The sequence below is a fragment of the Podarcis muralis genome, chromosome 10 (assembly GCF_964188315.1).
Source record: "Podarcis muralis chromosome 10, rPodMur119.hap1.1, whole genome shotgun sequence".
Classification (NCBI taxonomy): Eukaryota; Metazoa; Chordata; class Lepidosauria; order Squamata; family Lacertidae; genus Podarcis; species Podarcis muralis.
In genome coordinates this window covers 70,883,027-70,898,796 of record NC_135664.1, presented here as the reverse complement: position 1 = coordinate 70,898,796, position 15,770 = coordinate 70,883,027, and the positions used below count along the sequence as shown (strand labels likewise).

General features: G+C 48.0%; 1 protein-coding gene across 1 annotated transcript in view; it reads left to right on the top strand.

Moving 5' to 3' along the window:
* FBH1 (F-box DNA helicase 1) overlaps nucleotides 1–15,770 on the top strand; it is a 43,794-nt gene that overhangs the window by 6,201 nt on the left and 21,823 nt on the right. The window contains 7 exon segments of the mRNA XM_028745948.2: nucleotides 873–1,003; nucleotides 2,528–2,666; nucleotides 4,744–4,934; nucleotides 6,884–6,997; nucleotides 8,138–8,229; nucleotides 9,521–9,689; nucleotides 13,425–13,647. Of these exon segments, the coding sequence (XP_028601781.2) occupies nucleotides 873–1,003; nucleotides 2,528–2,666; nucleotides 4,744–4,934; nucleotides 6,884–6,997; nucleotides 8,138–8,229; nucleotides 9,521–9,689; nucleotides 13,425–13,647 (1,059 nt within the window).

The following is a 15,770-nucleotide window of genomic DNA, read 5'->3' as shown; positions in this document are numbered from 1 at the left end:
TTTTGAAAAAAATAATAAATAACAAATTCCTATGCCCCACAAATAACCCAGAGATGCGTTTTAAATAAAAGCACACATTCTACTCATGTAAAAACACACTGATTCTCAGACCATCTGCAGGTCAGATTGAGAAGGCAATTGGGCCGGATCCGGCCCCCAGGCCTTAGTTTGCCTATCCATGGGTTAAGAGATATTCCTGGCTGAGTGGGGATTTGAACCCAGATCTTCGAGGTCCTAGTAGGACACTCTTAACTAGGAAACCCCACTGGCTTCCTAGAGAACTTCTGCTATGGGGCAGCTCCATCAATTAAGCAGGAAAGCAAAATGTCATTTAGAATAGGATGTGAAATATTTCCCCTGCGTTCGTTTTATTCTGGATTGTTTTACGGGATGTTTTAATGTGTTGTAAACCGCTTTGAGATCTTTTTTCCTTTGAAATCGAAAGCGGTACAGAAATGAAATGAAGAAGAAATTTCACTGAGGAGAAAAGGGCACCTAAACCGTCTGTTGCGGTAACCTAGGTTTAAGGTGCCATTTCACGATTAGCTTATATAAAGAATAATAAATAATAATAAATCCACTATTTATACCCTGCCCATCTGGCTGGGTTTCCCCAGCCACTCTGGGCGGCTCCCAACTGAATATTAAAAAGACAATACAGCATTAAACATTAAAAACTTCCCTAGACGGGGCTGCCTTCAGATGTCTTTTAAAAGTCAGATAGTTGCTTATAGCCTTGATATCCGATGGGAGGTCACTATATCTGAGTTCCTAACACTGCTTGTTTTGCTCCTCTGGGAGGGAAGAATGCATAAATTAAACTTTGTTCGGTTTCCAGAAAGGAGCTGATGTATTGCTTTGGTTTTCTGCAGTTTGTTCCTTGGAAAAAACTGTACTACAAGTACCTAAAGTCCGAGGCCCAGGCCCAGCTGATTGTGAAGGCCATCCTGCAACGTTATGACCTGACCCCAAAGCAAAGCCACTTTCCGCTGGGGTTTTTACGGTGAGTGAGGCTTCCAGGTTGGATTTGATATAAATCAAATCGATTTGATTTCGATTTGGGGGACGCGGGTGGCGCTGTGGGTAAAACCTCAGCGCCTAGGACTTGCCGATCGCATGGTCGGCGGTTCGAATCCCCGCGGCGGGGTGCGCTCCCGTCATTCGGTCCCAGCGCCTGCCAACCTAGCAGTTCGAAAGCACCCCCGGGTGCAAGTAGATAAATAGGGACCGCTTACCAGCGGGAAGGTAAACGGCGTTTCCGTGTGCTGCGCTGGCTCGCCAGATGCAGCTTCGTCACGCTGGCCACGTGACCCGGAAGTGTCTTCGGACAGCGCTGGCCCCCGGCCTATAGAGTGAGATGAACGCACAACCCTAGAGTCTGTCAAGACTGGCCCGTACGGGCAGGGGTACCTTTACCTTTACCTTAAATCGATTTAAATCACTAGTCAGTAAGACTCGGATTTAAATCATCATTATCATCGTTATTATTTTACGGAAAGACTCATTCCTGCTGGTATAATCTCAACAATTACAAGCAGATGAAGGTTCCATTTTTGGAATAATAAATTTTCAGAGTTGTTTTTACAGTTATATCAAAAAAATTACTGATTTGGTTATACTATCAGAAATACATAGACACATAATTACAAAATTATGGTGAGGTTTAATAAGTTCACTGTTTCTATTTGGACAACTTTTCTGCTGTACTTTATTGGAAGGAGAAAAATAGCCGTTTCCTTAATAACAATTTATTTAACTAAAGCAGTAACATTCTCGCAAATGTATCCATGTTTGTTAACTAATGTGGTTAAACTTTTTTTGGCACACATGAAAAACTCAAATCCTTATTTCCTGATGAATAGCCTTTGGACTATAATGTAACTTAAATAGAAAACTATATTTGGAAAGATTTTTCCTCCAAAAGAATTTTATTTTAAAAATCTGATTTAAATTTTAAAAATCTGATTATTTTTTTAAAACTGATCCCTTCACATCCCGAGGTACCACTGTAGATGACCAAATATATATATATATATATATATATATATATATATATATTCTTACCTGCACTGATGATAGGCATTATTTGGATGAGGGGCTTTTATCCATTTCCGCAGTCACACAGTCAGTCAGTAGCCGAACTGGTTTCCACACAGTCACAAAAACAAATTAACCGAAAAAGCCTCAAAAACAAAAACGCAAAATAAACAGCAAAAGCGAAAGTGCCAAACTTAATCTGTTCCGGAAGTCCATTCGACTCCCGAAATGTTTGAAAACCAAGGTGCAACTTCTGATTGGTGCAGGCGCCCCGGAAACGAAAGCCAACAGCCACAATGGATGTTCAGCTTCCGAAAAACAGTTAGAAAACCGGAACACTTTCTTTTGGGTTTTCGGCGTTTGGAAACTAAAGCGTTTGAGAACCAAGGTACCACGGTCTGTCATTTCCTGCGCAGACAGTCCTGATCTGGTGTATGAGGGGTCCACTAACACCATAATTATTTCTTTTTTTTGCTTTGGTTCCACACAGATGTGTTGCTTCTGCGAAGAGCCATCGCTGCTGGGACCCCAGAGCGATTCGCCAGTGCTTGACAAACCACTCTCTGTTTCCCAAGGCCGAAGCCTGCCTTGCCAGCTGGCTGCCTGAGCTGTCGAGCCCCAACGCGGGAGTAAGCGTGGCATGCTTATTCTCTCCGCACTCTGCATATTCTCCTGCAATAAGGCTGCGATCCCACTGGACCTGGCAGTATGTGGCCGTTGAGCCCGGTGGTGCTTACATCCGAGTAAACGTGCATTGCATTGTACCGTAGGAGAGTTGACCGTTCCCTTGCTCTCAGTCCCCTTCCCAATTTGTGTGTGTATTTACCGTATTTTTTGCTCTCTAAGACTCACGTTTTCCCTCCAAAAAAAGTAAGGGGAAATGTGTGTGCGTCTTATGGAGCGAGTGCAGGCTGCGCAGCCATCCCAGAAGCCAGAACAGCAAGAGGGATCACTGCGCAGCGATCCCTCTTGCTGTTCTGGCTTCTGAGATTCAGAATATTTTTTTTCTTGTTTTCCTCGTCCAAAAACTTGGTGCGTCTTGTGGTCTGGTGTGTCCTATAGAGCGAAAAATACGGTAATTTGTGGCTGTCACTAAGGGGGCTTTGAGGTCATTGGAACCTCAATTAAAAGGGTGGCTTGTGGCGCACTGAGCATGCAAGGTGACTGTTGTTTAGTCGTTTACTCATGCCCGACTCTTCGTGACCCCCTGGACCAGAACACACCAGGCACTCCGGTCTTCCACTGCCTCCCGCAGTTCGGTCAGACTCATGCTGGTAGCTTCGAGAACACTGTCCAACCATCTCGTCCTCTGTCATCCCCTTCTCCTTGTGCCCTCCATCTTTCCCAGCATCAGGGTCTTTTCCAGGGAGTCTTCTCTTCTCATGAGGTGGCCAAAGTCTTGGAGCCTCAGCTTCAGGATCTGTCCTTCCAGTGAGCACTCCGGGCTGATTTCCTTCAGAATGGAGAGGTTGGATCTTCTTGCAGTCCATGGGACTCTCAAGAATCTCCTCCAGCACTATAATTCCAAAGCATCCATTCTTCGGCGATCAGCCTTCTTTATGGTCCAGCTCTCACTTCCATACATCACTACTGGGGAAAGGTGACAGGAAGGTCTAAATCAGTGGTTCACGAATCAGGGGGTTCCCTAGAGGACGCGAAGGGGGGAAAGCCATTGGTGTAAGCAATTATTGTGTTGGAAAGCGGGTGTTGCTGTACTAGGTTCATCAGCCTTTCTGAATTATCATATTTTTCCATGTATAAGCAGACCCCTGGTTTTTTTTAACCTAAAATTAAGAAATTAAGTTGTTTAAAGCCCTAAACTGCCTCGGCCCAGTATAGCTGAAGGAGCGTCTCCACCCCCATCGTTCTGCCCGGACACTGAAGTCCAACACCGAGGGCCTTCTGGCGGTTCCCTCCCTGCGAGAAGCAAAGCTACAGTGAACCAGGCAGAGGGCCTTCTTGGTGGTGGTGCCTGCCCTGTGGAACGCCCTCCCATCAGATGTGAAAGAGATAAAAAACTACCTGGCCTTTAGAAGACATCTGAAGGCAGCCCTGTTCAGGGAAGTTTTTAATGTGTGACATTTTAATGTATTTTTAATCTTTGTTGGAAGCCACCCTCTTCTAAGTGCAAGATCAGTGTTTCCGTAACACAACCTTCTCCAATCTGCTGCCCACCAGACATTTCGGACTACGAATCCCATCATCCACGCTGACTGGGACTGATGGGAATTGTGATCTAAAACATCTGGTGGGTGCCTGGGTTGTTTCATGCTCTTCAAGTGCTCAAAACGCATTGTGTCAATGAGCCACCATATTTTCCCCTGTATAACATGCCCCCATTTATAAGACGCCCCCTATTTTTGTGGACTCCAAAATGAGAAAATGGGGAGAGATTGTATCCGTGTATAAGACGACCCACAATTTTGAACCTAATTTTTAAATTAAAAAAACCTAGTCTTGTACACTGAAAAGCACAGTAAGTTCTGTTATCCTTTGACAGATGGTTCTCTGGTTCCATGTTGGAACTAGGCCTGGTAAATTGCATTTCTAAAGCCTAATAATAATAATAACAATAAATTATTTGTACCCTGCCCATCTAACCAGGTTGCCCCAGCCACTCTTGACGGCTTCCAACAGATCTAAAAACATAAAACCTAACCTTTGTGATGAACCTAATTATTATTGTTTTTTAAATATCCTTTCCAGCCTCCGTACATTTGGGCCATATTTGCTACCATCGTGCTGATCTCTGGAGGTGTCTCTGACGTCCAGGAGCTGGTGGCTTCTGTTAGGAGACCCAGCTCCAGCCTCTCGCTAGTGGACGTCATGGAAGTTCTGTACTGCATGGCCACTGTGCTGTTTGCCATGCGGGATAAAAAGATTCACATCACCAACAGGTACGTCTGCCAAGGGAGGGGCTTAAAAGGGGGGCAGGGCAGTCAAGGGTCCCAGCGGCAGCGAAACCCAAGTTACATCCTTGAACGCAGACGCACGTTTGCCCTGACTCCTTCGGTGCCAACTTTTAAACGGCAGCTGAATTTTTTTCCATTCCGCCAGGCCTGTGCAGAGGCAGTTAAGGATATAACCTTCCGCAGTGGTTAATTTGATACCTGTCTTTAACTCTTTAAAATGCTTTTATTGTATGGTTTTGTGTGTTCTGTGCAGTGAACCCCTTTGATTTTTAAAAAATGAAGCAGTGGTATGCAATATATACCGTATTTTTCGCTCTATAAGACGCACTTTCCCCCTACTAAATAGTAAGGGAAAATGTGTGTGCATCTTATGGAGCGAACGCAGGCTGCGCAGCTTTCGCTGAAGCCAGGAGAGCAAGATGGATTGGGGCGCACCAATCCCTCTTTCTCTCCTGGCTTCGCTTCGCTGGAAAGCCGCTGCGCGGCTTTCCCTCTCTTCTCAGCGCACCTTCAGCGAAGCGGGAAGAGAAACGGAGCCCCTTCCATTTCTCCTCCCGCTTTGCTGGAGATGCGCTGAGCAGAGAGAGAGAGAACATTTTTTTTCTTGTTCTCCTCCAAAACTAGGTGCGTCTTATGGCCGGGTGCGTCTTACAGAGCGAAAAATATGGTACATATTATTTTTTTAAAAATTCAATTCATTCTCCCGCACGGACTACTGCAATGCACGCTACATGGGGCTACCTTTGAAGGTGGCCTGGAAACTGCAATTAAACCAGAATGCGGCAGCTAAACTGGTGACTGGGAGTGGCCGCCAGGACCACATAACACCAGTCCTGAGAGAACAGCCTCGGTCCTGTATACCTGAAGGAGTGTGTCCACCCCCATCGTTCAGCCCGGACACTGAGATCCAGCACCGAGGGCCTTCTGGAGGTTCCCTCATTGCGAGAAGTGAGGTTACAGGGAACCAGACAGAGGGCCTTCTCGGTAGTGGCACCCGCCCTGTGGAACACCCTCCCATCAGATGTGAAGGAACTAAGCAGCTATCTTATCTTTACAAGACATCTTAAGGCAGCCCTGTTCAGGGAAGTTTTTAATATTTAATGCTGTACTGTTTTTAACACTTGATTGGGAGCCGCCCAGAGTGGCTGGGGAAACCCAGCCAGATGGGTGGGGTATAAATAAAATATATTATTATTATTATTATTATTATTATTATTATTATTATTAATCATTTCCCAGAATTCTTTTATTACTTTACAGTTCCACCACACGTGGCAAAAGGTGCCTTCTTTTTCTTTACATTTCCAGCAGATATTTGAACTAGTCCTATACATTTTTGCTAGTTTAAAAAGGTAAAGGTAAAGGTACCCCTGCCCATACGGGCCAGTCTTGACAGACTCTAGGGTTGTGCGCTCATCCCATTCTAGAGGCCAGGAGCCGGCGCCGTCCGGAGACACTTCCGGGTCACGTGGCCAGTGTGACATCGCTGCTCTGGCGAGCCAGCACCAGTGCAGCACATGGAACGCCATTTACCTTCCCGCTATAAAGCGGTACCTATTTATCTACTTGCACTTTAAGGGTGCTTTCGAACTGCTAGGTGGGCAGGAGCTGGGACCGAAAGACGGGAGCTCACCCCGCCACAGGGATTCGAACCGCTGACCATACGATCGGCAAGTCCTAGGCACTGTGGTTTTACCCACAGCGCCACCCGCGTCCCATTTTGCTAATTTACTCGGGGTTAAATACCAGCGATACATCATTTTCGCATCATTTTATTTTAATGTATAACATGCTGTGAATCTCAAATCCCCTTTCCATGTTTTTCCCTATGCTGACATCTGTATATTGTTACCTAGGTTTGTTTTTTCCATCCTCTCTTATGCTGTTAGGGACCTCTTTCGATTCATACACTCCTTCTCTCTGCCTCCTTGCAGGTTTCACTACAGCATTTTCTACTGCCTCTATCTCCTGGAGAATTCTAACAATGGCACCACATTCGTCGAGCCGGAATGGGGCAGCTCCGGATACGAAAGAGGCCCTCAGTTCAGGTACTTCCTGTTTTCACGTCAAAAGCTGAAATGAACAGCGGCCGTTGCCAGCTTGCCTTGCAAGCCCTCCTGAATCTTCCAACGTTTCAGGTTCATTGGATGAGTTCTGGTGTAATGAGAGAGGGAGGAAAATTTCCTGTATCAGCTTTCTCCCTCGCGGGACAGGTTGGGGCTGCCACAGATTCGGAGAACGGGGGCTCATTTGATTGCCATGTTCTGTTGTTGTCGTTTAATCGTTTCCGACTCTTCGTGACCCCCTGGACCAGAGCGTGCCAGGCACTCCTGTCTTCCACTGCCTCCCGCAGTTTGGTCAAACTCATGTTCATAGCTTCGAGAACACTGTCCCACCATCTCGTCCTCTTTCGTCCCCTTCTCCTTGTGCCCTCCATCTTCCCCAACATCAGGGTCTTTTCCAGGGAGTCTTCTCTTCTCATGAGGTGGCCAAAGTCTTGGAGCCTCAGCTTCAGGATCTGTCCTTCCAGTGAGCACTCAGGGCTGATTTCCTTCAGAATGGATAGGTTTGTTCTTCTTGCAGTCCATGGGACTCTCAAGAGTCTCCTCCAGCACCAGAATTCAAAAGCATCAATTCTTCGGCGATCAGCCTTCTTTATGGTCCAGCTCTCACTTCCATACATCACTACTGGGAAAACCATAGCTTAGTATATGGTCCTTTGTTGGCAAGGTGATGTCTCTGCTTTTTAAGATGCTGTCTAGGTTTGTGTTCCATGCCGTGAACACGTGCCGTGTTCTAAAGGTACCCCTGCCCATACGGGCCAGTCTTGACAGACTCTAGGGTTGTGCGCCCATCTCACTCAAGAGGCCGGGGGCCAGCGCTGTCCGGAGACACTTCTGGGTCACGTGGCCAGCGTGACATCGCTGCTCTGGCGAGCCAGAGCCGCACACGGAAACGGCGTTTACCTTCCCGCTAGTAAGCGGTCCCTATTTATCTACTTGCACCCGGGGGTGCTTTTGAACTGCTAGGTTGGCAGGTGCTGGGACCGAACAAGGGGAGCGCACCCCTCCGCGGGGATTCGAACCGCTGACCTTTTGATCGGCAAGCCCTAGGCGCTGAGGTTTTTACCCACAGCGCCACCCGCGTCCGTTTCATTAATCCATGTTGGTTTTGGTCCTTTTCTTCAGCAACCCTGATACACGACTCACTTGTGAACAGCAGAATATCTTAAATCACGCAATTGCACCAAGGGAGGTTATGAAAATCATCGCTTTTGCAGGTAAGGTGTCTTAAGTCGACACAGAATCTTCTTCTTTGGCGATCCCTCGTAGCCGAGTAAGATTGTCTTCCATGGGTACGGTCTTAACATTGAGTCCGTAAGTGACTGTGGAGGCCAATTCTGGATCCACACGTCCTTCCACAGTGAGGACATAAGTTTCCGGGCGGGAGCTGATCACGGTGAGGGTTTGCCAAACGTAGCTTCCTCTTAGCACGTTTCTCCCTTGCGTCCTGAGTTCGAGTGTCTTCAAAGCCCATGACACCTTTGGCAAAGGCTGTTCTCCAACTGGAGCGCTCGCAGGCCAGTGTTTCCCAGTTGCCGGTGTTTATACTACTTTGTGGCCTTAAGCGTACAGGCCTTAAAATGGCCACTTGATGGCGCATGGCGCCTTTTGAACTCTCCCTACCCTCTGGTGATGGTTGTGCCATTTTCTGGTGACAATTCCTTGGTTTATTCAGGCCACGAATAAACTTACTTAGTATATGTAGAGCAAATTCATATATCATCATCATCATTTTATTATTATTATGCTGCCCTTCATAACATGATCTCAGGGCAGTTCACAGAATAAAAATACAAGATAAAAGCACAAGTAAATAATTCAGACGAAAACCGCAAACCAACTGCCCCACTTCCCACAGACACATTTAAAAGGCTGTAGAATATTAATAAGCCAAAGGCCTGGCTGAAGAGTAATGTTTATATATGTTATAGAATATACAGTGGTACCTCAGGTTACGTACGCTTCAGGTTACATACGCTTCAGGTTACAGACTCCACTAACCCAGAAATTTTACCTTGGGTTAAGAACTTTGCTTCAGGATGAGAACAGAAATCGTGCTCTGGCGGCGCGGCAGCAGCAGGAGGCCCCATTAGCTAAAGTGGTGCTTCAGGTTAAGAACAGTTTCAGGTTAAGTACGGACCTCCGGAACGGATTAAGTACTTAACCTGAGGTACCACTGTATATTTATTCTGTATTTTATAACGTATAGAACACTTTGAGTCCCTGTCAGGGAAAAAGTCAGGGTATAAATAAATACGTAATGAAAAGGATGATAATAATACATCTGAATTGACAGAGTACAGCCAGTTATTGCTTCAATTTCCGTCACTGTAACTAACCAGAACATAGCTCTTTATCTAAATAAGTCTTGTTGGACTTCCCGCTCCCATCAACCCCAGTCCACGTGGTCAGCCGTCCAGCAGCTTTTGGAGGGTTGTAGCTGCTCCAGCCACAATCTACACTACAGTTTTGGAACTGTGGAAAGAGTTTCCGTTTCCGTTTCCTCAGGGACAGGGAAGACTTCCACCCTGATCAGGTACGCTGAGAAATGGTCCAAGCTCAGATTCCTGTACCTGGCGTTCAACAGGACCATTGCGGATCAGGCGGCGCAGAGGTTCCCCCCAAACGTGACGTGCAAGACGGTCCACTCCTTGGCCTTCGCAGAAGTCGGGAAGCAGTAAGTGGCAGCCTTCTCGTGCATGTGCCCTGGTTAAATACAGGAACACAAGAAGCGCCCTCAATGGCCTATCAGTGGCCAGGATCCTGGCCTTGCATTTGCCGACCAAATGCATGTGGGGAAGCAGCAAGCAGAGGGCCTTCTCAGTGGTGGCACCCACCCTGTGGAACGCCCTCCCACTAGATGTCAAAGAGAAAAACAACTACCAGACTTTTAGAAGACATCTGAAGGCAGCCCTGTTTAGGGAAGCTTTTAACATTCAATAAGTTATTGTATTTTAGTGTTCTGTTGGAAGCTGCCCAGAGTGACTGGGAAAACCCAGCCAGATGGGTAATAATTATTATTATTATTATTATTATTATTATTATTATTATTATTATTATTATCTGAGCACAGGAGCAACCCTCTCTCCTCCTGTGGTTCCTAGCGACTGGTCTTCAGAAGCGTTGCTGCCTCTGACAGTGGAGGACAGAACTTCTTCTTCTTCTTTGGCGATCACTCGTAGCCGAGTAAGATTCTCTTCCGTAAACACGATTTTAACAATGAGTCCGTAAATGACTGTGGAGGCCAATTCTGGATCCGCACACAGCCATACTGGCTAGTAAGCTTTACAGCTGTCAGATGGCGATGGTGGTTGCTCGTGAGTAACCAGTGAGGGCTCCGACCTGTCTCTTACAGGTTTTTATTTCAGTGCAAAACTATTTACAGTGCAGGGACGTGGGTGGCGCTGTGGGTTAAACCACTGAGCCTAGGCCTTGCCGATCAGAAGGTCAGCGGTTCGAATCCCCGTGACGGGGTGAGCTCCCGTTGCCCGGTCCCTGCTCCTGCCAACCTAGCAGTTCGAAAGCACGTCAAAATGCAAGTAGATAAATAGGTACCACTCCGGCGGGAAGGTAAACGGCGTTTCCGTGCGCTACTCTGGTTTGCCAGAAGCGGCTTAGTCATGCTGGCCACATGACCCGGAAGCTGTACGCCGGCTCCCTCGGCCAATAAAGCGAGATGAGCACCCCAACCCCAGAGTCGGCCATGAATGGACCTAACGGTCAAGGGTCCCTTTACCTTTACCACAAGTTCATGTCTGCCTCAATCGCTAGCAGAATCCGGGAGTGGTTGTTTCTGTCGGACTTGTGTTCGACCGAGCGATTCCTCCGGTCGAGTCCTCCGACGTGATTAACGACCTGAGCCTTTGATGAGGCTTCAGGCCCATTCCCTAATTACGCAGAGTATCCAGCACGCAGGGCAGGGCGAGAAAGTATGAGCTACATTGCAAAGAGTTTTATTCCTAACTACGCAGACAGAAAAGAAATATACATGCTCTCTCTGTGAGAGCAGGGAGCAACTGAAAAACAAAGGAATAGGAAACCAGTAACATCACATCCGTCTCCTGTTCTCCGCGAGACTTCCAATAGCCTGAATCTCTGGAATGCAAAACAGAGTCTTGTGACTCCAAGAGCACAGTGGCAACACACAGAAATCTAACAGTTTCCGGGTCCTCCCCCAACAGAATAGCTTAGTCACCCCCAGCCTTTTCCTTCCTTCTTTGCATTTTACCCCTCTGCGCAGGGTGGGCGAAGGAAGAGGCGTTCTTCCCTCCTGGCTGGCTTGACCAGGAGTGGTGCTGGGGCTCCCAGCAGCATCCCCTTACCCCTTTCCCTCTTCCCCACTGGAGGTGGGGCTTTCCCCACCGCAGGAAGAGGAACTGCTTTGCAACATGTTAGGAGGTTCCCTGTAACCTAACTGCCCCTCAGCTTCCCTTGCCTGTTCCGATGGCAGCCCCCTGACATCAGCCATTCACCTAAACCCCTTCCAATCCCGTACGATCCTAGAATCCTAGAATTCCAGCATTAGAAGGGACCCCAGCGGCATCTTGCCGCACTCCCTGCGATGCAGCAATTAATTCAGCTAAATAATCTGTCAGGGAACTGCCATCGGAGCTAGAGGCGGAGGGAAGGCTCCAGAGTGATGCTGGAGTGGGTCCCAGTAGGGAGAGAGGCAGCCCATCTGCTGGAGAAGGAAATCAGCGTAACACCAGTGGAGAAGGGGGGCAGATGGGGGAATCGGAGAGGAGGCTCCAGGACTCCTCGCCGGAGACCAGCGGAGAGAGTACGGGTACTCCGCTGCCCACACCCTCCCTGCGCAGAAGACTTCCGCGCAGGGAGAGTAGGAGGAGACTGGGCGTCAAACAGCTTTTATGCTGGAAAAGGTTCAAGAAACGCCCACTGACGGATTCTGCCAGCGACTGAGACAGTCACGATGCTGGAGGCTGTCCAGACAGAAAGGGTTCAGCCAGGCAACCTAGCCAGGAGTGGCGCCAACTTACGCACGAGCAACCCCTAAACCCATTACATAATCTTACTTGGATTTTTAATTGCTACTCTTTTGAATGTGACTGTTGGAACCTCGGTTCTCGAACATCTCCGCTGACGAACGGAACCCGGGCGCTGAAAACCCGGAAGTAATTGATTCTGTTTTCGAACGTGCCTCGGAAGTTGAACGGCTTCTGCTGTGTGTTTTTCCATTTTTTTCTAACGGATTTTGCCGACCGCCGATTGATCCTCGGTTTCCAGAACATTTCGAAAGTCGAGCAGTCTTCCAGAACGGATTGCGTTCGAAAACTGAGGTTCCACTGTTGCTTTCCTAGGCGAGTTGTGCAAACCACTATTGTGAATGATGCTTTTTGTAGAGTTGGGTCGGGGGCACCAGGGGATTAGGGCTGGGTGAATGTCAGGTTTTCAACATCACCATGTACCGCCAGCCGGACAGCGCAATCTCTGCGATGCATCGCGATGTTGAAACCGAGGAGTGAGCTGTATCGTCCTTGGCACGACGAGGTGGCAGCTTGCTCCTCCAGCTGGGGGAGGAGCGTTGGGATGCGTCTGGGGAGATGGGGGCAATTGGCAGGCCCCCAGCTGGCTCCAGCCCACCGGACGGCAGCCAGGCGAACTCCGGTTATTGGAACAGCATCAAAAACTGACTCAAGCCTCAGAGACCTTTAGAGACTGAGCCAGCAAGCCAGCAGAGATACTACTGCTACTACTACTACTACTACTACTACTACTACTACTACTAATTTATTATTTATACCCTGCCCATCTGGCTGGGCTTCCCCAGCCACTCTGGGCGGCTTCCAACAAAGTATTAAAATACCGTAATACATCAAAAATTAAAAGCTTTCCTAAAGAGGGCTGCCTTCAGATGTCTTCTGTCTTCTAAAAGTCTGGTAGTTGTTGTTCTCTTTCACATCTGCTGGGAGGGCGTTCCACAGGGCGGGTGTCACTATCGAGAAGGCCCTCTGCCTGGTTCCCTGTAACTTGGCTTCTTGCAGTGAGGGAACTGCCAGAAGGTCCTCGGAGCTGGACCTCAGTGTCCGGGCAGAACAATGGGGGTGGAGACGCTTCTTCAGATAAGAACTCTTTGCAGCAGAAGTGGCGGACAGAGGCTGTGTAAAGCGTATTTACAACATTTTACTCAGCATCAGGACAGAGGAAAAACATATCTGCTTCCCTTCGTGTCCATGCAAACAGCATAAGCAAAAGGTATACACAATGGAAGTTCCCAGCAGGCTGTGCTGGAAGTAAACAGACATGTGACACATCTGTTTTAAGGTGGAATGGAGCATCATAATCCTAACATGGAGGGCATCCCCTTGAACGAGGCGCCTTTGGACTTCATGGATGTAAAGTCTCTTCTTTCTCTCTCTCTCCCACCCGTTGTCCCGCTTACAACCTGATGCAGCTACAAGAAGAAGCTCAACGCTGGCTCGCTGAGCTCCTATTGTGTCAGCTTCGTCCTCCGCAACCGCGAGGGCCAGTCGTTGTACATCAGAGCCAAGACCGTCATTGAGACCCTCTCGGCGTTCTTTGCCTCCGCCGACGAATCCATCTGTATGGAACACACACCCCTCTGGTGCAAGAACAACCAGGGGCAGCTCGTTCTTGTCCAGGAAGCGGAAAAGCGAGTGAGTATTCGTTATCAGGAGAAGCTCGGCTCCTTTATTGCTCCGGGCAGGAAGGCGTTACGGGCGGGCAGGGGGCTTGCCGGTGTCTAAAGCATCGGAAAGCCCTAGGGGCTGCTGTTGCCTCCTCACGTGCGAAACTCGCTGCTGCTGAAAGAATGGGTTTCCCAAACCCCAAAACTGACTCTGCAGGCAGTTTGAAACTGCACCAAAACCCCTATTTTTCCTTAGCTAAAATGCTTTAACTTGAGCTCTTGAGCCGAAACCCAGCTGTATAAACAAGTGCTCAGAGCCCTCTCCTTTATCAGTTTGTGACGGCAAGTATGGCCTTGACTGTACCAGTAGAACAGGGAAGACACGTCTGTGCCTTATTTTATATCCTGACCACAAAAGACGCGCAGACCTAGTCTGGGAACAGCACCAGAGGGTGTTCTTGGAGATGGTGAACTCTTGCTCCAAGATAAGAGTAGGAACAGGAAGATCCTTTTATGGTCAGAAGTACAGGAAGGAATACCCTTTTATGGTTAAGAGTGCTGGAGCAGGAACATCTGTGATGTCAACCTGTGTGTACAAGCTGACGTGGCTGGATTCCTGGGGAAGGGGGGAGAGGGTGCCTGGAGGATATATATACTGCATGTAATCTCTCATTTCTTTGGACTTGCTGTGGACTGACCCCGCAAGTGCCTTTCTGCTGTTCTGGAGAGCAGAAATAAAGAACTCTTTCTCTGAACCAACCCTCGGTGTCATTTGACTTCCTTCCTCCTGTCCGGGAGCAACGCAGACCCAATTGGTGAACTCCAATAAGGCTACACCGCAAACGCCTTTCCCCGATTTCGGCATTCTTTGGCCCCTCGTTAGCGAGCGTCCTCCAGGCGGTTCTCGCAAAATTCAAAACGAGGAGATGTGCAACAGTCGAAGCTGAAACTCGAAAATTGCTCCATGCCCTGGTGGTCTCATGGTTTGACTGCTGTAATGCGCAATGCGTGGGGCCACCATCGCATCTGGTTTATAGAAGCTGCAGCAAAATGCAGCCGCAAAGGGGCTTTGCGGGACACCCAGCTTTGCACATGTTATCCCGGCGTTGAAAGATGCCTCTTTGCTACAGAGCAAGGTTCTAGGTTCTGTGGCTGATATTTAAAACTAAACAACTTGGGGCCAGGATTCCTTGCAGACTGCCTCTCCTGGTACTGACCAAGCCAATGGTTTTTCTCCCCCTTTTCTTAATGACTGATTGGGTTTTGTAAGTTTACAAAGCTAAATATGAAAAAAGGTAAGGCATAGTAACAAATAGAGAAGTCCCTTGTGAAACAGGCAGGGACAGCCACCAGTTTCGATGACTTTAAAAGAGAATTGGACAAATTCATGAAGGAGAATTGGATAAATTTATGGGGGGCGGGAAGGGGAGTAATACAATATAATAATAGTAATAATAATAATAATAATTAATAATAATAATGGTAAAGGGACCCCTGACCATTAGGTCCAGTCGTGACCGACTCTGGGGTTGCGGCGCTCATTTCGCTTTATTGGCCGAGGGAGCCGGCATACAGCTTCCGGGTCATGTGGCCAGCATGACTAAGCTGCTTCTGGCGAACCAGAGCAGCACACGGAAACGCCATTTACCTTCCTGCCGGAGCGGTACCTATTGATCTACTTGCACTTTGACGTGCTTTCGAACTGCTAGGTGGGCAGGAGCAGGGACTGAACAACAGGAGCTCACTCTGTTGCGGGGATTCGAACTGCCAACCTTCTGATTGGCAAGTCCTAGGCTCTGTGGTTTAACCCACAGCGCCACCCGCGTCCCTAATAATAATAATAATAATAATAATAATGATAATGATTTATTATTTATATCCCACCCATCTGGCTAGGTTTCCCCAGCCACTCTGGGCGGCTTCCAACAGAACACTAAAATACAATAACCTACTAAACTACAATAAAATACAATATTTCATGTAACATAACATTTATGGGGGGAAAATGAAAAGAATACAGTGGTACCTTGGTTGTCAAACTTAACCTATTCTGGGAGTCCGTTTGACTCCCGTAACCGTTCGAAAAGCAAGGCACGGCTTCCAATTGGCCACAGGAGCTTCCTGCACTCAATTGGAAGCTGCAAAAGCCAC